Source organism: Eptesicus fuscus, chromosome 9, assembly GCF_027574615.1.
Source record: "Eptesicus fuscus isolate TK198812 chromosome 9, DD_ASM_mEF_20220401, whole genome shotgun sequence".
Taxonomy (NCBI): domain Eukaryota; kingdom Metazoa; phylum Chordata; class Mammalia; order Chiroptera; family Vespertilionidae; genus Eptesicus; species Eptesicus fuscus.
In genome coordinates, this window is record NC_072481.1 from 32020266 (window position 1) to 32042212 (window position 21947).

The 21947-nt window shown below is 46.7% G+C and overlaps 1 protein-coding gene across 3 annotated transcripts in view; it reads left to right on the top strand.

The window, feature by feature from the left end:
* The first annotated feature begins 435 nt into the window (after positions 1 to 435).
* Positions 436 to 21947, top strand: part of GLIS1 (GLIS family zinc finger 1) — a 229510-nt gene continuing 207998 nt past the window's right edge. For all 3 annotated transcript variants that reach the window (XM_054721433.1, XM_008139288.3, XM_054721434.1), the window contains exon 1: positions 436 to 682. In XM_054721433.1, coding sequence (XP_054577408.1) covers positions 436 to 682 — 247 coding nt within the window. The remainder of the gene's footprint in view (positions 683 to 21947) is intronic.

Consider the following 21947-nt stretch of genomic DNA (forward strand, 5'->3'; position numbering starts at 1 on the left):
GAGCCCCGACGCCAGCGCCCTGCCCCCGGAATCCTCGTCCCCGCCCACTGCCTGTCTCTCCGGCGCTCTCCCCTCTCCGGGCCTCAGTTTCCCCGGTCCTCGAGGGAGGGCTGGTTTCGGTGGAGGCGGGTTTGGGTGGAGGGTGAAGGGCTCCGGAGAATGCGCCGAGGCGGCCCGCTGCGGGGACCCTCGGCTCCCGGGGGAGAAAGCGCGCGCCGCCCCGGACCCGCGCCCGGTCAGGTAGGTTCGTCAGGTCAGGGCCAGTGTGCCGTGGCCAGCCCGTTCTAGAGGGAGGGGAAGGCCGGGGCGGGTGACCTGCCCCGTCGCGGCCCCGGGAGGAGACGGGAACCGCTCCCTTCATTCTAACGCTCCCGTGCGGTCTCCTCTCCGCAGGAGCCCGGCGCGACCCCCATCTGTGCGCCCCGCCCCGGCGCCATGCACTGCGAGGTGGCCGAGGCGCACTCCGACCGGAGGCCGAAGGAGGCTCCGGGCCCCGGCCGCGGGCCCGCAGGCCTCGGCGCGCACATGGCCTTCAGGGTCGCCGTGGGCGGTGGCTGCTGCGGGGATGGGGACCCTCGTGACCTGCTGCCCCGGCTGTCGGCGCCCCCGCTTCGAGCCCACGACCTCCTCCGGCCCCGGAGCCCTCGGGACTACGGTCCATCCAAGGCCGCCGTGGGGAAGGGTAAGTGTGGCCCTGCCATCGTGCGGGGCCGGGAGCACCGCAGCCTTTGCAGGGATCCTCCGGAGAACTTGGTGGAACTTTCCCCGGAGGCCATCATTTTCTCTCCAGTTGTTTGGTATTAGCTTGTCATTCTAAAGCGATGCCTGGTTAAGAAGCATCTAATTTAAACTAAATTAGCTTATTTGAGGGAAGTGTGCCTAGCAAGGTCAGATTACATAATTTTGCTTATGTATGTTTCTGATAAAAGTTTTGTGAAACTTGTCAAAAATCTTCTTATAAATTGGGGTGAGTAGCCACTAGAGTCAGCTCTCTCTCTCTCTCTCTCTCTCTCTCTCTCTCTCTCTCTCTCCTTGTTAAAGGCATATTTTCAAGTTTTCCAATATCCCTAAATAACAAAAACCCTCCCCTCTTGGGATCCTCAGTTTCCCCATCTGTCAAGGAAGGAATTGATTATACCAGATGATTTCTGGATTCCTGATGGAAAATTTTATGATCTATAGATATAGCCTGAGTCAAGTTCTGACTTGAAAAATGGCTTTTCTGTACCTGATGCTTCAGAAGCACAGTCTTTGGTAAAAAGTTGCTTTGCAATACTCTCCCTCGCCCCAGCGAGGCCAGTGGGTTTAAGGTACAGGCCCCAGTACAGTTTGTGGGCTCAAAGTCAGTGATGATGCCAGGATTCTCATGAACATGTTCTCATCACAGTTAATTATTATTGAGCCATTATTTATAAGTTTCATGCTGACAGATAATTAACCAGAAATTGGGGAAATTGTTAAGGCAATGTGCCCCCCGCCCCCCACCTCCTCTCCCCTGGAGAGGAAAACAAGGCTTTGGGCTTTCATTATTTTAGCATTTGGGACCTCTTGGTTCTTTCCAGGTGATTCTCAAGGAAGACAGAAACAGCTTATTTTATCTCTCCTTTAGCAGCGGCCCAGGCAACTTCGAAAAGGTAGGGCAGCTTACCTTTAGAGAGGAGAGTGCCTTCTGGGTAAAAAATACCCAGCTCCCCAGTTCAGGGACTGGCAAGATGAAAAAACATACACAGTGTTTTTTTCTTTTTGATGAAAACACCTGACTTTGTAGGAGAGAGCTATTTCTTATTGTTTTAGATGTCCGTGTCTTTTCCAAGAGACAGAGATCATACCTTGAAGAAAGATATAGAAAAACCACCTTTAGAGTGTTATTACTGGACGACACACACGAGGTTCTCTCAGGCTAGAGAGAGAGGAGTGCTGTGCAGCAGGACGTGAGTAACATTTGCTGTCCTGAGCTCCCTGGCTTGCCCCCCTCCATGCACAACCCTCTCTTAAACAGATACCCTCTTGCAACGTTTTTAAACTATCGTAGTGATCATCTGAAGAGTCTCCGCAGACCTAGTGAATGCCTATCAAACAGCCTTTGTTCCTTTCATCTCAATGCCTTGTGTACTGATCTTACACTTCCATTCTCCAAAACCCAGTTATTTTTATGCACATGCCGGCCCCCACCCCCAAGTCTAAATTATGAGATCTTTAAGTTAGGATTGTATTTGGAAAGTGCAGAGAGGATAAAGGGCTAGGAGGAAGAACCACTTTCCTCGTACCATAGAAGATGATCTTCCTGGTGATGCATTTTGTAAGAGGCTTCTAAACTGTTTTCTTCAGTCTCTGGCCAGGCTGGCAGGGTGGGATGTATCGCCCCCGTTTGAAAGATGAAGTAACTGAGGACTGAGGGTGGGGGACGAGTCTATTGGAAAAAGCTACCCAGCAGGTCTAGCTGGGGTTCTCTGGCCAACCCACTGCTCATGGACCTGGGCTGGAGGAGGCTTCTAGAGGTTTCTGACCCAGCCTCCGTCCCCACTTCTTCCTCAAAATGGGCCTGAGAGAAAACCAGAGCGTCAGCAGCCCTCTTAGAGTGCCGTCAGGGAACGGCACCCTGACACTGCCCCATTCCCACCAAAATATCCCCCAGACCACGCAACCCTTTGAATGTTTGGTGTTTAGCTCCAAGCCTGGGGCTTATTGGAAACAGACAGATAGAAATACCAATAGGAAAATATTTATTGACTGTGCTGGGAATTGTGAGACCTTGCCACGGGTGATCTGTGAGGCCTTGGGGGAAGTGATTTTACGCTCTGAGCCTTAGTTTCCTCGTCTGTAAATCTAGCGGGAGACTTCCTTTGAAAGACTGAGGAGAGCATTTAGTGAGAGTGTGAAAGGGTTGCCTCCGTGCCTGGTTGGTTGGGGGATTTACTCTCGTAATATATTTAATGTTCTCCACCTTTGGCTTTTTATTAGCGCGAGAGGTCATAATGCTTACCTCCCAGGGTAAATGAGACAATGGTTGCAAGAATGCTTTATAAAAAAGGTGGGAGGGGTTTCTTTTATTAATTCATGCAGGGCACCAAGCTGGAGTCAGTGATACTTGAGGTAACGGAGACAGGGCGAAGAGGGAGAAAGGTTTGATTTTTAAAACATTGAATGTGAAGAGCCATACCTGGTGTGCTAGCCAGAGGAAGCCGAGAGGAGCCAGGCTTCAGGTCTTTACTGGCCACCGCTGCCCAGGGACCCGAGAGAAGACAGTATTGCTTGGCCTGGAATCAGGTTTCATATGATCTGCCTTCTGCCTTGGACAGACCCTAAGCCGAGGAAGGGAGCGTATCCGTCAGTGTTGAGGTCCTCTGCGGTTCCAGATCTGGAGTCAGGAGGCGTTGGGGATGGTACGACGTCATGGACTAACATTATCATCATTTACAATAAGAATCACGCTCTGTTTACGGCAGAGTCCCGTTTATCCAGATTCCAAACAGCTGGAAAGGCCAAATTACCAGATGCTGTGTTTTTCTTTTTTATTATTAAACACCCGACACTCTGCTTTTGGAGGTCCTGACAAGGAAAGAAGGTAAACATCTGGGCTTTAAGGAGGCGGTCAGCTTTGTGGCGATGGCCTGATGACTCCCGTTCCCCGTGCACAGAGCTTTACAGTTTTCAGTGTGTGTTCCCGCACGCTCTCTCATCTGCCCTCACGCCAGCTGTGCTCTGCCTACCTTGTGGGCTGTTCGGGGGAGCAGACGGAGAAGGCTGTAGAGTGCCGGGCAGATACTGGCCCTTATTACTGCGATCCCCGTTTTATAGATGAGGACACTAAGGTTCTAGGATGTGCTCAAAGCTACAGACAGTGAGTGGCATTTTTTAGGGTTTCCTGTTTCCAATATTTGTTTCTGTTTCTATAGCGTGTGCCTTCTACATGCGTGTGTTGTCGGTCGAGAGCTGGTGTTCACTACACGCTCCAGATTGTGCCCAGAGAATTTAATATATTTTGCTTTTGGTATTTTTAGAAATGGGTAACTAGTATCTATGCCATCGTCTTAGTTTACCAGATAATTCTCTTTGTCCAGAGTTGCTCTTCCCAGACCCAAACCAGATAATTTACAGAGACTCACTGGGCCCTTTTCATCACTTTACTGAGGCTAGACACGTCCTAGCAATAAAAAGGGGGCTGATGATCATGACAAATGTGGATTCTGCCATTAGTAAACAGCCGTCATAACATGGCTGTAAATGCCAAAAAGGAGTCAATCTTTTTCTTTTCTTTCTTTCTTTCTTTTTTTTTTAAAGCTAGAACACACACGCACACACATTTTTAAAGGAAAACAAAAAAGGAAGGCAATTATATAGGTTGTGTGCATGGGTGTTAGGGGCTGCTGGTGGTGGAGAGTAAGCGTGATGGTTTTGGTGGTGTTACCTGGTAGAGTTTCTTCATCTGAATCAGAAGCCACCCTGGTCTGATGTTCTGGGAAAGCCGTGGAGGGGCTAGCACATCCGTAGCAGAAAGGTATGAGTTATTTTGAAAGCATTTACCCCCTCCGGCTCTGGTGGGCAATTTGCTTGCATTTCATCCATTTTAAAGTGCTGGTCCTGTGATCCGGAAATAATCAGATCCAAATTTTTCTCAGTGCTTGAGATTTCAAATAAGGGGGAGAAAAACCTGCTGGCCAAATGTCAGGCTCAGTGAGACAAAGAGAAACATGTATGTGTGTGGGTAGGCAAATGAGATAGGAACATGTTGTGGTCTACAGTCGTAACAGTTACATACCCAACAAATCTTTTGTAGACATATAGTGGAGATATAATTCCCAAAGATTTCCTAAGAATCTTGTTTGGCTGGGATTTCTCTCCCCTTCTTGCCTCTTCCGCTCTTTAGATGCTAAGACTTGGTGTACAAAATAGAAGGGGGAGTATCCTATGAGATCGTAACTTAATTTTTGTTGTTTCTGAGGTCCCAGGAGGGTCCCTCTTAGCTGTGGAAACCTATCGATAGGCTGTGTTGCTCTGTCTGTGATTAAAAAACATAAGCTTCTTGCCCTGGCCGAGAGGCTCAGTTGGTGGGAGTGTCGTCCTGTACACCAAAAATGTTTCTGGTTCAGTTCCTAGTCAGGGAACATACCTAGGTTTCGGGTTCATTTCCCAGTTGGGGTACATATGGGAGGCAACCGATCGATGCTTCTCTCTCACAGTGATGTTTCTCTCCCTCTCTAAAATCAATAAAAACATATCCCCGGGTGACGTTTAAAAAAACAACAACACCCCTAAGTTTCTTTATACTTCCCGTGGTTTTCCTTCGCACTTCTCCTCCTGAAAAAAAAAAGCAAAAAAAAAAACAAAAACCCACCCCATCTTTGAGTTATTCATCTCCCTGCGTAAGGTTTGCGTGAGAAGCTAAGTGAGCCAGTGCACTTATTTTAACAGTGCGTTAAAATCCCATTACAGGCATAAGTGCACAATGAATCATTTAAAAAAATATATTCTTATGTTCTTTGTTCTGAATGTTGCATAATTATCATCATTTTCTTCAGTTTTATTTTGTGGAGTTTGGCCAGCATCCGAGAAAAGGGGATAAACCAAAGTTTGGAATGGGGTTTGTCATCCCTTTTTGGATAGGATTAGGGAAAAAAACAACAAGCAAATAAATACCAACTTTATTTGTAAGTTGACTTTATTTGTAAGTCTAGCATGTAGTGAACACCCGCTAACTGTGGCTTTTGCGTAGAGAGGGTAGTCTCCCTTCGTCCTCCCCATTTTCTTGGAAAAGAATTCCCTGTATGGAAGCCCATATGATGGTATTCCAGCCCTCTCACCTTATTTATATGTATCGTTAATTTCAAGGTTAAATTATACTGTGGTTTGCTAATTATTTTTCCTGCTGTAGATTTTAGTTGCAGTTAGTTTGGACCTAGAGAGGTGTGTTGTTTCTTTTGGTAGGGGGTAGCTTATTTTTGTGTTTAAAGAAACAAAGACACTTAGCGCAGGGGGGAGCAGGAATGAAACAAACTCTGCAGAGGGCTTTGAAAAACTCAGCTGCCTTACGCAGAGAGCACAGCTGTAGTGCCAGGGCCAGGAAAAAGAGCACACTCTGAAATATTTGTGCTGCTCGCCTTCACGGTGCTAATGATCCTAGCAGTTTAAGAACGGACTTCTTGTTTATCAACAGCCGCTGCCCAAATTAATAGTTTACAATGAGAGAGAAAAAAAAATGCTTCAGCATTTGAAGCAAAGTCCGGGACTGATAGCTGAGTTACTGAGTAAGAAAAGAAAAAAAAAGTGTTGGGGGGGGGGGGGGGGAGTGATGTTTTGTGGCTGCTTTGGTCTCCCAGAGTCTTATTTATAAAAAAACTGAAAGAAAACAGAGGCTTGGGATGGGCTGGGGGTGGAGAGGATACAGCCCTAACCCAGTGGTCTTATAGTTTCAAGTCACTGAAAGCATCTGTTTTTTTCTTTCCTCTGTCTTCTCCTAAACTCCAAAGGGTTATTCCTTCAGAAGGTTTCCGGCGGGTCGAGGCGGATTGTATTAGCATTACGAGCTGTGTTTTTAAAGTCAGCATTTGAGTCAGATGCACTGAGAGGAGACCTTCAGCCCGCTAACTGAATAATGCATTTCCTGTATGGCCTGAATTTATTTGGTGGTTATGGTTGGGCCCGTCTGGAGCAAACACATGCGCCATTGTACAGCCTCGGTGCATCTGGGCCATGCCCGTCCCTTTGAGCCTCTGTGGCAGCATCTGTAAAATGGGAAGCAGTTTGATGGGATGATCCAGAGTCCTTCCTGCTCCGATGCTCCAGGATTCCACAGGAACTGGGCTGGGAAGGTTGGCAAGGATCTAGGGTGTGGACAGAGGCCACCTTTGTCTCAGGCCAGGTTACAGACGTGACCTCTCCTTGGAACTCTGGACTCCTAAAGCTGACCACAGAAGGGACAGGAAGGGGGAGGTCAGTAACCTTTATTGAGTACCTACTCTGTGCCAGGCCAGGTACTTTATAGCTGCGATGGATTTAGTAATAACGGCCCTAGGAGGACGGAAGGCCTTATTGTAATTTTATAGGTGGTGGAACTGAGGCTTGGAAAGGTTAAGTGATTTGTCCTAATAATGAGCTGCTGTTTCATTCACAGCGACGCCCTGCTGTGTAAGCAGTAGGTAGTAGAGCTTGGGATTTGAACCCAGCTCTGTCCGACAGCAAAGCCAGTATTTCCCCCCCAAAGCACAGTGCTCCCAAGGGCAGCCTGTAAAATTCAAGTTGCTGTGGCCGTAGAGCGTGCCCTGAAGTCGGGGGAAAGGCAGCAGAAGGCCGCAGGCTGGTCCAGACAGCCATTCCCTGGAGTAGCACTTCGTGAGCCTCAGCTGACAGGACCAGGTGTGACTTTCAGGGGAGACGCTCTACCTCCCTTAGGGCTCTCCCCACTGCCCTGCTGCAGAAATGAGGGAAGGACAGTGGTTCCCAGTTGCGACGTGGGGTTCTCAGGCAAGTTCTCTCCCACACTATGGAGGGGCCCCGGGAAGCGCTCCTTCTCCGAAGCAGTGGCCTGACCAACCTTAGGTCCTTCCCTCCCTAGGCCCTTACCAGCCTTCTAGTCCCTGTTTGAGTCTTTCACACCGTTTGGGAGGCTCCTGGCCGTCTCCCTTGAGCTGCTCCTGAAGACATCTGTTTGAAGAGAAATTCTCATGATCCTCACCACACTTGGCGTGTCGAGTGCACGCTTCACTGGGCATGGTTGCTCGAGATCTATTAAATAATAATCTCGTATTAAACGCTTGGTGGGACGAAGAAGGGCTTGGAGGGAGGACAGGCCAGAGATCAGAGTGAACTTGAGCGTTTGTGGGCCATGAGTCCTTTGTGTCAAATGATGAGTGAGCCAGATGACCCCCTTTGGGAGGAAAGGGTGCCCCTGCTGGTTTGTATTTGTGGCCTTGCGTGGTAAGTGCCTTCACGAGAACGTATGTGAGGACGACGTCCTCAAGGAATCAGACTCTTCTGAAGGTGAAGTTGCAGGAGTCTTTATTGCCCAGGGCTCCTCTGCCTTGGAAGTGGAGGCTGGGTCTGAAAGGAGAATAATGTGTATCGGGAAGTTCCTGGTCGCGATGTGGCCCAGCCCCTTCCCATTTGTGTCTTTTTAGCAACAAGATTACTCTTTCAGATATTGTTGCTTTGTTTTTAAATAACAGGTTCGATGGAAAATAAGGCTTTAGCAAGAAACCGGGGAGTATTATAAACCCGACTTAAAAAATACAGATCCCCTTTGCTGTTTTAAGCTCTCTGGAGGGCTGCAGATTGGGTTTATTTTGGAACGTCGCTGGACTATATGAATTACTTCTCTGAGGCTTGGGTATTTAATACCTAGTAGAAGTTTGTGTAAGAGTTGATGATGTATTTTGCCGACTTTCCAACCCTGTAAATAAATTACACGTGCCGGCAGAGGCTGCCAGGTTCCACTGTGTCAAATGAAGCTTAATTTTTATCCCAAACCACTTAATACTTTTGTCCGAGCGAGTAGAGAACGTTACGGGGTTCTGCCTGGCAGCGGGCCGTTCCAAGACATAGACGGCTTCACGTACTGTGAACAGGCCTCGGTGGATTCACCGATCTTGACACAGTTTCCAGTGGTTAAGTAGCTTTAGCTGCTCTCAAGTCCAACCCTCCAGGCAGAGAATGATAATATAATTTTAAGTGTATCGTAAAAATGAAACTCAGTCGCTTCCACTCCCCAAACCTGTCTCACTCCCCTTCTCCCTGGAGAAATCGGCTGTAATAATTGTGTATTTAATATCAAGGCTTCCTGTGCGTTTCATCTTATTTGAGTGCAAAGCCCAGGTAATAACGTTGGCATTTCCAGTGTGAAACAAAATAGGGTTTCTAATGTGGAGAACACTATTAAATATTTCATGCTTCAACCAAACGCAATTCTTTTTTCCTATAATAAGTTTAAATATTAATTCTCTGGAATGTCAGATGCCTAAAGCTAGGCATTTAGTGATCTGCAGTTTCAAGTATCTCGAAGAAGGTTTATGAAACAGGATATTTCTCTGGGAGGGATGAGTAGTGTGTTTCAGAGCTATCTGAATTCAAGGCAGCATCTTCTGATTTACTTTTTAAAGGGAAAAGGTCATAAAATAAGTTGCTTTATGTGCTGAAGGATTAAGTGGCTTAGGCTGAAATAACAGCAGAGACTTTACTGTTTTCCCCCGTTATATTTTAACAATGCTTTTCGAGGGAGGGAGTGGGTCATTTTCCCGCCTGCTTGTCTCCTCCCCCAGCACCCCCCAGCCCTCCCCCCTCAGCCAGATGGCTTTAATTCTAACCAAATCCCACGCTGAGGCCAAATGATTGATCAAACAGTCATTTGTACTTACGTAGCGCTCTTTGTGAGAATATCTCTGCATTGGACTTCTCGCCGGGCGAGGCTCATCTTCGGGCCTTCAGATGGTTGATTTCCAGCAGATCCAGGGGCTTGGAGAGGTGGCGGTTGAGGGGTAGGTGGAGAGCAAAGGTTCAAGATTTTGAATCCTAGGAGCTCCTTGCTTAAAACCTTTCCGTTACTTCCAGTACCTGACAGCAGGGGTATTCAAGTTTTCTAAATACGGGGACAAAAATATTTCCCCTGTCCATATGATAGCAGTTATCTTTTTAGTATTTGTGTGTGTGTTTTTTTAAAGATGTTCTTTTTTTAAAATTAAATTTATTGGGGTGATATTGGTTATGTTTTTAGTATCTGTTGATGGAAAAAATATCTAATGAGATTACTAGTTTTAAGAGCTCTTTGAAAAAGATTTGTATTGTTTTTCTAAATATATGTTTATTTATTTCAGAGAGGAAGAGAGATATAGAAACATCAATGATGAGAGAGAATCATTGATCAGCTGCCTCCTGCATGCCCCACACTGGGGATCGAGCCTGCCACCTGGGCATGTGCCCTTGACAGGAATCGAACCCGGGACTCTTCAGTGCCGCAGGGGGAAGCTCTATCTACTGATCCAAACCAGCCAGGGCGAGATTTGTATTTTATCAACTACTCTCATGTCTGTAGAGACATTGATTTGTTCCATAGACTCGGTGCATACTTTAACGCTCTCCCCGGAACTACATCTTGACCTGTAGATTAGGCAGCAGTTGGCCAATGGGAAAAACCCGAGCCTTTTTATCTGGCAGTCAAGGCTTTCCCCTCAGGCCAGCTGATGCTTGGCTTGTTCTCAGGCAGCATCGGACATTTCCTTATGCAGCCCCAGACCTGGAATTTTCTCTACTTGTCCTTCTGTCCTTATCTTCTGTGAGCTGCTTTTTATTCATCTTTGTGCCTCCTAAGATCATTTTTAGAACAAGTGGGAAAATAAGTGGTGAATAGTCAAATATTTATCTTTGCAGCCTTGTGTCCAGGATCAGGTCTGGCACAAAGTACACATGTGAGAAGTATATAGGGTGCTCATTGAGGCTGTGGGTGTGAATCAGGCCACTAGGTTCAAATTCTGCCTCCGGGAACTAACTTGGGGATCTTGGGCAAGTTATTGAGCTCTCTGGATCTCAATATCCCTATCTGTAAAATGGGGATTTTAATAATAGTGATCTCCAAGGACTGTTATGAGGATGAAATGAGTTAATACATGCAGAGATGGCACATGATAAAATGCTCAGTTAATGTTGGGGTTATTATTATTGTTGTTATTGCTACCATGTAAATATTCAGTAAACAAAACCCTTAGAAGGGTCTTCCTTCCCTTCCTTTCTACCAGACCGACTCCTGTTCCTTCTTCTTCTTTTGTTAACCCTCACCCGAGGATATTTTTCCATTGATTTTTAGAGAGAGTGTAAGGGGAGGGGAGACACACAGAGAGAAACATTGATGTGAGAGAGACACATCAATTGGTTACCTCCCGCATGTGCCCTGACCAGGGCTGGGGATCAAGCCTGCAACCCAGGTACATGCCCTTGACCGGATCAAACCCTGGACCCTTCAGTCCGTGGGCTGATGCTCTATCCACTGAGCCAAACCTACTTATTCTTTAAGACCCAGCTCAAGCGCCACCTCCTCCCAGAAGCCTTCCCTTCCTTCCTAGGCCAGGTTATGCTGGAGCTCTGGCACCTACAACCCTTATCCGTCCTTCCGCTATAGCACTGGTCACTCTCTGTGGTGATTTCTATTTACTTACGTGTCCTTGAGGACAAGAGCGGAGTCTCATTCTCCCTGCACTCCATATGCCCAGTACAAGGCCTGGATCAGAGTGGGTGTTCAGGAAGGTTGGGAACCTAGTTCCTGCCCTTAAGGAACATGCAGCCTGCAAAGGAGGAGCCGAGTGTTATGTTCTTTTTCTACAAGGTTGAACACATGGTAAGTTCTCAGTATATATGAGACTCCAGTAAATGCACAATGACTTCTCACATGTAAACAGCAGTCATATTCTCTTCCTCTAGCATCGTCTTGGGGCTCTTCACAATGAGGTCTGATTCTCCTTTGCAAGGTGATATTGGACAAGTCTTCTCACCTATCTGGGCTTCCCTTCCCCGCCCTCCTCCTCCCCTCCCCTCTCCCTTCTCTCCCCCTCCCTTTTAGCTTCCCCTTCCCCTCTCCCTCCCCTTCCCCTTTTGGGAAGAGTTGACTTCAGTGATCACAGACCCTTCTTGGTTGCAAGCTTTCAGAGCTGCCAGGCCAGGCCAAGTGGAGGAGTTAGGCACCTGATGGCTGTCCTAGGGTGACTGGCTCAGGATGGTAGGCATTCTCTACTGAGCACCTGCCCTCCCTTCTAGGCAAAGTCCCAGGCCCTGTAAAATGTGTCTCCTCTTGTGGTTTGAAGAGCAGATATTGAAGGTAGCCACTCTGATAGGAGTGAGGTGATACCTCATTGTTGTTTTAATTTGCATCTCTCGGATGATTGGTGACTTTGAGCATTTTTTCATATGTCTCTTGGCCACCTGTATGTCTACTTTGGAGAAGTGTCTATTTAGGTCCTTTGCCCATTTTTTAATTGGATTGTTTGTCTTCCTTTGTTATGTTGTATGAGTTCCTTATATATTTTGGATATTAACCCTTTATCAGATGTATCATTGGCAAATATGTTCTCCAATGCAGTGGGCTCTCTTTTCACTTTGTTGATGGTTTCTTTTGCTGTGCAGAAGCTTTTTATTTTGATATAGTCCCATTTGTTTATTTTCTCCTTAGTTTCTTTTTCCCTAGGAGATATATTGGTAAACATATTTCTATGAGAGATGTCTGAGATTTTGTTGTCTATGGTTTCTTCTGTGGTTTCACTGCTTACATTTAGGTCTTTTATCCATTTTGACTTTATTCTTGTGTATAGTGTAAGTTGGTGGTCTAGTTCATTTTTTTGCATGTACCTGTCCCATTTTCCTAGCACCATTTATTGAAGAGCCGGTCAGAATGGCCATCATCAACAAATCAACAAATGACAAGTGTTGGCGAGGATGTGGAGAAAAGGGAACCCTTGTACACTGCTGGTGGGAATGCAAACTGATGCAGCCACTGTGGAAAACAGTATAAAGTTTCCTAAAAAATTAAAAATGGAACTCCCATTTGACCCAGTGATCCCATTTCTAAGAAACTTGAAACACCAATCAGAAAGGATATATGCACCCCTATGTTCATAGCAGTGCAATTTACAATAGCTAAGATTTGGAAACAACCTAAGTGCCCATCAGCAGATGAGTGGATAAAAAAAACTGTGGTACATTTACACAGTGGAATACTACACAGTGGTAACAAAGAAGGAACTCTTACCAACTCTCCAGGTTCATCCATGCAACAGCATGGATGAACCTGGAGAGTATTATGCTAAGTGAAATAAGCCAGTCAGAGATAAGTATCACACAATCGCACTCATATATGGAATTTAATGAACAAAATAAACTGATGAACAAAATAGATTCAGAGACATAGAACCATGAACACAGACTGATAAATTTCAGAGGGAAGATAGGGATGTGGGGAGGGTGAGAGATTAACCATATATGCATAGCCCATGGACACAGACAAGAGCGTGGCAAAGGCTTGGGAGGGGCGGGGCGCTGGGAGGAGGGTGTCAATGGGGAAAAAAATCCCAAAGTGGACATCTGTAATACTTTCAACAATAAAGATTAAAAAAAAAAAAAGAGCAGATATTGCCCGGCCAGTGTTGCTCAGTGGTTGATCATCGACCTGTGAACTAGGAGGTCATGGTTCAGTTCCCAGTCAGGGCACATGCCTGGGTTGTAGGCTCGATCCTCAGGCAGGAGGCAGCTGATCCATGATTCTCTCTCATCATTGATGTTTCTATCTCTCTCCCCCTCTCCTTCCTCTCTGAAATCAATAAAAAAATATTTTTAAAAAGAACAGATATTGGTGGTTATAACATATCTGACCCAGATTTCTCTAAGGTGAAGAAGATCCTTGGACCAGCTATTGGGACTTAGGAGCCAGCTCTCAAAAGCCCTCCTGGTGGAGTTGGAGGCACACATGCTGGGTTTCATTCCCGGACAGCTTAGACAGAGCCCCCAGAGGGAGCCCCCTCCCGGCTCCTCTCCAGGCACAGTTGTGGTTTGAGCTTTGTAAACGGTAAAGCTGCATCTACATCACTATTATTCATTCAGTCTCCCTTTTAACAGATGGGAAGACTAAGGTTCAGAGAGGCCATGTTACTTGGGTGAAGGTGGCCACATGGCCTTTGGAGTTAGAACTGGTTTCAGATCCCAACTACACCACTTGTTGGACCTTGGGCAAGTTCATTGAACTTGAGCCCCGTTTTCCCCACTGGAGGAAATTCATAAAATGGAGATCATTCCTATCTCATAGGGTTGATGTGGGGATTAAGATGAGAAGTCTGTAGAGCACCGAGCTCTGGCGCTAGCACATAGTAGGCATGTAACAAAGCTGAACTGTTGTTATTGGTCTTCACTGAGTGCAGGGCTGGGACTGGGTCTCTTGGTCTGACTTCATCTGATGCCATTTATCCTCTACATTTCAGTATCCTATTCTCTTACTCTGATTTGTTTCTTCTTCTTCTTTTTGGGTATAATTAAAAGAAGTAGGACTTTGGGGTCAGAGAGACTGAGGTTCTGATCCCAGTGCTGGAGGACACAGATCTGACTGGCTGGTGTCCTGGCTTTACTTACGGCTGGGGGGAGGTTAGGAGCTGTCCCTTGCGAGGTGGGTGTGGGCTGCCTCCGCACAAGTCCCTGACAGGTTCTGGCTCTGGGGTCAGCAGGGCCCTCCCTCAGCCTGTGGTGGCTCTGGTGTCCAGCAGGGGGGGCTGTTGGTGGTGCAGCTCAGACCCCCTCCTGTCCCTGGTTTACTGGGTTGGGAGTTGCCTTTCAACTCTAATAGCCAGCTGAATTACCTTGATGGGACCTCCTAAATGTATGATGCCGGTACTGTTCTGCTTCCCACGTCCCTATGCTGGCGGCCCTCTGCAGTACTGCAGTGGCTTCCATTGGTTGAAACTTGCACTGAGTAGATATCCCATCAAGCCATTTAATTCTTCCTACACTCACTCCTTGTGTGTGGGGGAGTATCATCACTCCCATTTTACAGATGAGGAAAACTGAGGCCCAGAGAGACTAAATCACTGCCCGAGGTTCCAGAGCTGAAAGGTGGGAGCTGTGGGCCTGTCTGACCCTAAGACCCTGCCTGCCCTTTCTCACCTCCTCTGTGGGCCTCTGCTGCCTTGGGTCCATTCTTACCCATTCATCATAGTCGAGAAGCTGCCTCCTCTGGCCAGAATGACCATTTTCCTCCTTCATCTTCTGACTGTTCTTTGTCCCTTTTCTCTCACTGAACAGTCAGGTATTGGAGATGCGTGGCTCCGTGTTTCCTCCCCGACGAGACTCTGCAGTAGGGTCTGTGATGAACGAATCTCTGACTGGCAGAGGGAGTGGATCAGAGAACAGAATGAGCGCAGGAGCCCCATAGAATAGATCTGCCCCTCTCTAGTCACAGTGCACTTCCTGGGTCGTTCCCCCAGCAGGTTTTCAGGACAGCCACTTCTGAGCCTCAGTTTCCCATTTGTAAAGTGGTGCAAGCGATCCCTGCCCGGTCAGTTGTCAGGAGCATACAGGATGACGCGTGGGAAAACGGGAAGGGCTGCATCTGAATGTGGTGGTTGCTTGGTTCATTCACTGATACGTATTGAATGGCTGCCGAGTCCCAGATTGGGCCCTGGGACACGGTGATGGGTTAACAGACAGAGCCCTCATCTGCACGGAGCTCACAGTCTGCAAGGCAGGTGGATCCCGGGAGAGTGCTCACAGCCTGGCTGAGTCCTTGGTTCTCCTCTGTGCAGCTTCTCCACCTTATCACTTGGCTCACTGTCCTGAGCAGACGCCTGGGCTCCGGCCGGTCCAAGGCTCGTGACGGCGGACAATCTCACTGAGCCTTGTAAAATGGAAATATTTGCTAGCTAGCTCTCCTTGCGAGCTAGTGAGAGATCCAGTGTGGTTGGGGTGGGAAAGGGCTGACTGCTGGGCCTCTGGGGGCAGTGGAAACTGGGGTGTGTAGAGCAGCCCTCTGCGGGACCTGGTGGTGGAGCTGCGTGGGTTAGTCAGCCCTTTCCTCGCACCCTGGCAGTTAAAGTGGGAAAGCTTAAGCTTTCCTCTTAGAGGGGATTCCTCTCTCCTTGTCTCTGGCAATACAGGCCAAGAGCATTCCTTTTGCAGACTCATCCGAGTCTCTCCCATTTCAGCCTCACACTCCTTCCTTTCCTCTCTTCCCAGACTTTCATTCCCTCAATGGCTCTGGCTGCTTATGCACGCACAATACAGCAGAGCTATTTGCTAGGGATTCAGGAGAGAAGTAAATTCCCACTGTGTGATACTGGCCCAGTGGAGTGGGAGTGGGGCTCTGGGCTGTTAGGGCCCGCATCCCCTGCCTTCTCCTTCCCTTCCTCATTTTTAGTATCCTGCAGTGATTGTCTGTTGAGGACTGCAAGACACTGGAAAATGTCTTTTTTTAAAATTGAGCATCCTCCTATATAATAAAGAGCTAATGTGCTAATTAGACCGGATGGTGGAACAACCTTCAGGAACGACCTTCTGGAATGACCAGTTGGTGGGGGGGTGGTGGTGGTGGCAGGACTGAGGGGCCGTGAGGTAGCTGGGGCCGCGAGGGCCTACCCTTGCATGAATTTTGTGCATCGGGCCTCTAGTCTTGTATAATCCTATACTACCTTGTGATGTAAGTGTTCTTATGAAAGAACTTATAGCTAGTAAAATTAAAATGAATTCACAATACAATACATAAATTAATTAAAAATTCAGTCCCTCAGTCATACTAGCCACATTTCAAGTGGACACATGTGGCCCAGTGGCTACCATACTGAACAGAGTAAATATAGAATATTTCCTTCATCACAGAAAGTTCGATTGGACAGCACTAGTCTAGAATATCATTCTTTAATTTATTAATTTGTTCAGTAAACATTTCCTGGAGCCCTATCATATACTCGGCTCTATGCATGCTAGTCCCTGGAGAAGTAAGCGTAACCCAGGCCTGGCCTCTGCCTTAAGGAGCATCTGGTCGAGAGGCAGATGGACGTACCAGCTTGGAGGTGGGGCCAGCATGCTGGTTACCAGGCCTGGCTCCTGTTAGGGACACAGACATGAGTCCTAGGGTCTGTCCTGCTCTCAGAGAGCCCACAGTCCAGCACTGATGGGAGAGATCACAGCAGGCTTCCTTGAGAGGTGCCATTTGAGTGGCTGGGACCTGGTGGGAGGGTTCTGCTGGTTCCCCAGGGCGGCAGCCCAGGAGGGCAGGTGGTTCATGCAAGTGCATCTCTGCATCGACATCACGCTCAGGGCTCCTGACAGTGCCCTGCACAACTTCTTAGACAGGAATGGATTCCTGACTTCCAACCAAGTCCTTGGTCTCACTCCTGACCCTTCTTTGCAAGGTGGCTGATCCTTTAAAGATAATCTAATTTAATAATCTTTCTTTTCCCTACTTATGTCACTGGTGCACACTTTTTATAGAAAATTTTGAGAATTATAGAAACATATAAAGATGGAAATAGTATTTGCTCATATTTCACCCCCCAGTAATGACCGCAATTTACATTTTGGTATATTTCATTTCATTTATACTATGTTAGTATATTTTTTATATTATTGAGATCATTCTGAATATAAAGTCTTGTGTACTTATTTTTAAACTTAACATTCTAACATAATAAATCTTTCCATGTTATTAATATTCTTTTTAAAATATATATATTTTATTGATTTTTTACAGAGAGGAAGGGAGAGGGATAGAGAGTTAGAAACATTGATGAGAGGGACATCGATCAGCTGCCTCCTGCACACCCCCTACTGGGGATGTGCCCACAACCAAGGTACATGCCCTTGACCGGAATCGAACCTGGGACCCTTCAGTCCGCAGGCTGACGCTCTATCCACTGAGCCAAACCAGTTAGGGATATTAATATTCTTTGTAATCATTCAAAAATATATCATACTAGAGACCCAGTGCACAAAATTTAGGGATCGGGCCTAAACCGGCAGTTGGACACCCTCCTCGCAATCTGGGACCACTGGCTCCTAACCGCTCACCTGCCTGCCTGATTGCCCCTAACCACCTCTGTCTGCCAGCCTGATGCCCCTAACTGCTTCCCCCTGCTGGCCTGATCGCCCCCTAATTGCTCCCCCCTGCCAGCCTGATCGCCCCTAACCGCCTCTGCCTCAGCCCCTGCCACAGTGGCTTTGTCCAGAAGGATGTCCGGAAGATGTCCAGTCTAATTACATATTACCCTTTTATTAGTATAGATTTTATGAAATTTGTTAAATTATTTTGAATAGGCTATACATTAAAATGGTACAAAATTGAGCACATGCAAAAGGCCTTCCTCTTTTCTTTTCCCCCCTGTCCCCAGTTCTCATTGCTGGAGGCAACTAGTAATGCTCGTGTTTTTGTCTGGCCTCTCAGCGATTGTTTATGCTCACACACATATGTATACATATTACTTGTTTGTGCATAAGGCTTAGGATTTTTCAGCCTTTCTCCTAGTATAGATAATGCTGCAGTGACTATTGTTATGCAGTAATCTTTATTTGCATCTCTGATTATTTTCTTAGGATAGATTCCCAGAAATGAAAATTACTGGGTTAAAGGGTAGTAACATTTGACACATTACCCAATAGCTCTTTAGAAGATTGCACAAATTTTCACAACTGCAGGCAGTCTTAGAGAATTTACTAGTACTTTCCTGCATCTTCACCAGTGTTTCCAAAATAATTGCCTAATTCGAAATTATCACGTGACATCTGGTTATCATTTCATTTTACATTTATTTGATTGTTAGGGTAGTTGGATGTATATTGTGTGTTGATTTACAGTTCATAGCTCCTCTTTTGCAAGTTGGTGTTTATGTTGGGATCTGAATATTTTACTTATAAAATTAAAAATTTACACCTTTTAAAGTGCTCAATTAAGAATATTAACGCTCTATTCATTATAGTTATTGCTGATATTTTTATGAATCTACTGTTTTAAAAAGTTCTTTTAAGATGATTTTGAAACAAAAACTAAAATTTTTTTTATAGTTATATTTCCAAAAATTTTCTTTGTCTTTTCCTTTATTGCTTTTCTTTTTGTCTTTTACCAAGTCCTGTTTTTTGCTATTATTACTATTTTGGGGAGCTTGTTTATTAACATTCTAAAAATAAATTTTTATTTTTAGCAAAATAATGCTAACCATAGTTTTAAAATCACCTAATATTATAAGACTTTAAAGAGAGTCCGTCAGTCCTCTCCTTCATTGTCACACTGAGAGCCAGCAAACTTCAACCAGAACTGCTGGGATGCCCACCTCCAGAGGGCACAACTTATGCCCCATCATGGACCTGTGTAACGTGGTGGCCCTGCCTTCAAGTCATTTAGTGTTTCTTTCTCTGTCTGTCTCAGTTACAAAAATAGAAACAATAATAGCTAAACATAGTGCTTACCATGGTCCAATCATGCTCTAAGCCCATTATAAACGTAATTCCCTTGATCCTCCCAACAACCCTATGAAGGAGTTACTGTTATTCCCGGTCCGCAGATGAAGAAACAGACCCAGAGGAGGAAAGTGACTTGTCCAAGGCTACACAGCTGGTGAGTGGTAAAGCCTTAACCACTGTGCTGCACGGCCTCTGAGTAAGACGGATGCTGCTGTTCCTGGATCAGCTGTACTCACTGCCTCCTGGCTTCTTGTTAGCATAGATGAGGATTAAGTTCTCTGACACCCCACCTGCACCCCAGTTCTTATCCCACTCTCACTGCCCTCCCGCCTTCCTGGCTGCAGCACAGTTCTTTGGTTGGGCTAGTCGCAGGGGTCCTCAAACTTTTTAAACAGGGGGCCAGTTCACTGTCCCTCAGACTGTTGGAGGGCCGGACTATAGTTTAAAAAAAAACTATGAACAAATTCCTATGCACACTGCACATATCTTATTTTGAAGTAAAAAAACAAAACGGCAAAAACACCCGCATGTGGCCCGCGGGCTGTAGTTTGAGGACGCCTGGGCTAGTGCACAGGCCACACTGTGCAACAGGATGCCACTGTGGGGATTTGCTTTCTTGGTTCTGGCTGAGCCCCAAGACAATAGGTATGGACAGTGGGCATTGGATCCTACCTTCTAAAGTGGGACTTTAGGTGCCTAAACTAACTCTGGTTTTGAGATCCTAACCTGGCATACACTTTGAGGGTGTAAAAGGGTTGAGGTGGGAGAGACCAAAGAGAGAACTTCCTTGGAGAAAGCTGGGAGAAAGCTGGGAGGTCCTTTACCCCCATACTGCCTTCTCCTCACTCAAGGGAGCGTGGCTCTAGGAGGCCCATGCAGAGAGCTGGGCACAGCCCCGATGCTGCAGCACTACTGCGCTTATCCAGGTCTGAAGGAGTCAAAGGCGAAAGCTGTGGCCAGAGCCCTGGCCCATGGAGAGTGAGGAGAGGCAGCCGCACTGTTGCACTGGGATGGGGCAGGGGGTTGTGTCCCAAGGGACCTGCCTGGCAGTGGTTTTCAGAGCAACCCTCCATGCCCAAGAGGGCTTCCTGCCAGGCAGAGATGGAAGAGACTGAAGGTGTCCCCTGGGATGCAGTGAGGTGGGGGGACCCTGGCAACTGAGGGAGCTCTCCTGGGATCCCGCAGTAGTGGGCACTGAACATCCAAGTCCAGAGAGCTCCCATGGCATCTGGCAAGTGAGCTCCGTCCTGCCACTGCGGTAGGCAGGGTAAGGGGAACTGAGACATTGCCCTTCCACCCTACCCAGGGTCCCCAGCCTGAGGCCGGCCGGAGCTGGGGGAGGGGAGGAACTTGACTGTAAATGACGTTGGGAGATTATTAATCTGGGTGGGACATCTTAATGATTAAACTGAGACCGTTCTCGGGGACTAACACTGTCTGAAAGAGGTTTTATGATCTAAGAGTGAGCCAGTGAGTTAGAGGAACTGCCATAGACTTCACAGGGGAGCAGGTCTGCAGATGGGGTTTTAAAAGAGACAGCGGGGGTAGGGTGGGGCTGGAGTAACGATAAGTTTGTTTCTGTAGCCCCCTCTGGAGTCTGCTTTCTCAGCAAGGTGATTATGTTTGGAACAGGATGTTGAATCAAGTCATGCACTATTGCAACTTTTCCTTTGGAGAACAGCCTGTTGTTTTTCCTGGGGTTAAATGTGACCTCTTTTAAAATTTGCATAGTTTTCATAGTTATGTGTCTATTACCATCCCCCCCACCTAAATATTCCATCAGTTTTGTCAGATGCCTTCTTCATGGTTTTCCAAAGGGTGAAACGCATCAGGTTGTCTTAGTTCTATGCCTCCTGCCTACCAAGCACGGAGGGGACATTTCCAGGGCAGAGCCGACTTGCAGAGATGTTCCTCTGATGCTGTCCTGTGTAGGATTCCCTGTTTCCTGGCTCAGACACGGACCACACCCTCCGGCTGATTTAAGCGGAAAAGAGATTTTATTACCAGGATGCTGCATGGCTCTCAGAGTTTTCTACGAAGAGATCCAGGCTTGGAAGCTACATAGCCTAGAGCCTTACCTCAAATCCTGCCACAGGGCTGTGCAGTGAAAACACACAGCGCAAGTGGATGCCAGGCATTGGCAGCAGAGCCGCCATCCCTGGTCACTGGCTGTTGCCGACTCTCTGTTTTCACCTGAACAGGTGGGTTTGAGCCATTTTCGTAGAGTCATGTTTTGGGATGGATGCTTCCAATGGGCAGTGCCAAAGCATCTAGGGAGGCTGGAAAGCATATATTTTCTTTATTCAACAACTTTTTATTTCCTTTCTATTGAATTCATTGGGGTGACATGGGTTAATAAAATTATATAGGATTCAGGTGTACAATTCTATAATATGCCATCTGTATGTTGTATATGTGTTCATCACCTCAGGTCTCCTCCCATCACCATTTATTCACCAACTTCTTATTGAGCACCCGCGATGAGCGTGGCATTTTTCTGGAGGCTGGGAAAATGAGACACCAGGCAAAAACTTCTGCACTCATGATGCTTAGGTTCTAGAGGGGGGAAGACACAGATTCTGAACAAATACGTTAGTTTATAAGCGATGGTACCTACTATAGAGAAAAAGCAGGGGTGCTGTTTTACCATGTGGTCATGATAGGGTGATAAGGAGCGAAGGCAAAAATGTGAGGGAGCTGACATTTTCAATTTCTGTGTGTACTTTCAGCTGTGTGTGTGTGTGTGTGTGTGTGTGTGTGTGTGTGTGTGTGTGTGTGTGGAGTTGGGGGTTGCCTTAATAGGCGAGTAAACTTTTCTAGTAGCAGAAAGGTGTCCAAGTACTGGGCACTCAGAAAGAAAGGCTGTGTTTTCCTTTTGCTTGGTTTAACCCTGTAATTTGCTGGAGCACATCTTCCAGTGACTTTGTAAGCAAGTTAAGTAGGGATATTTGTCTGAAAAGTACCTAATTCCTGATTAGTAGTTTGGCAGAGAATTTGAGTAATAAGAACTAATCTTTATTACTATGTGCCAGGCACAGTTCTAA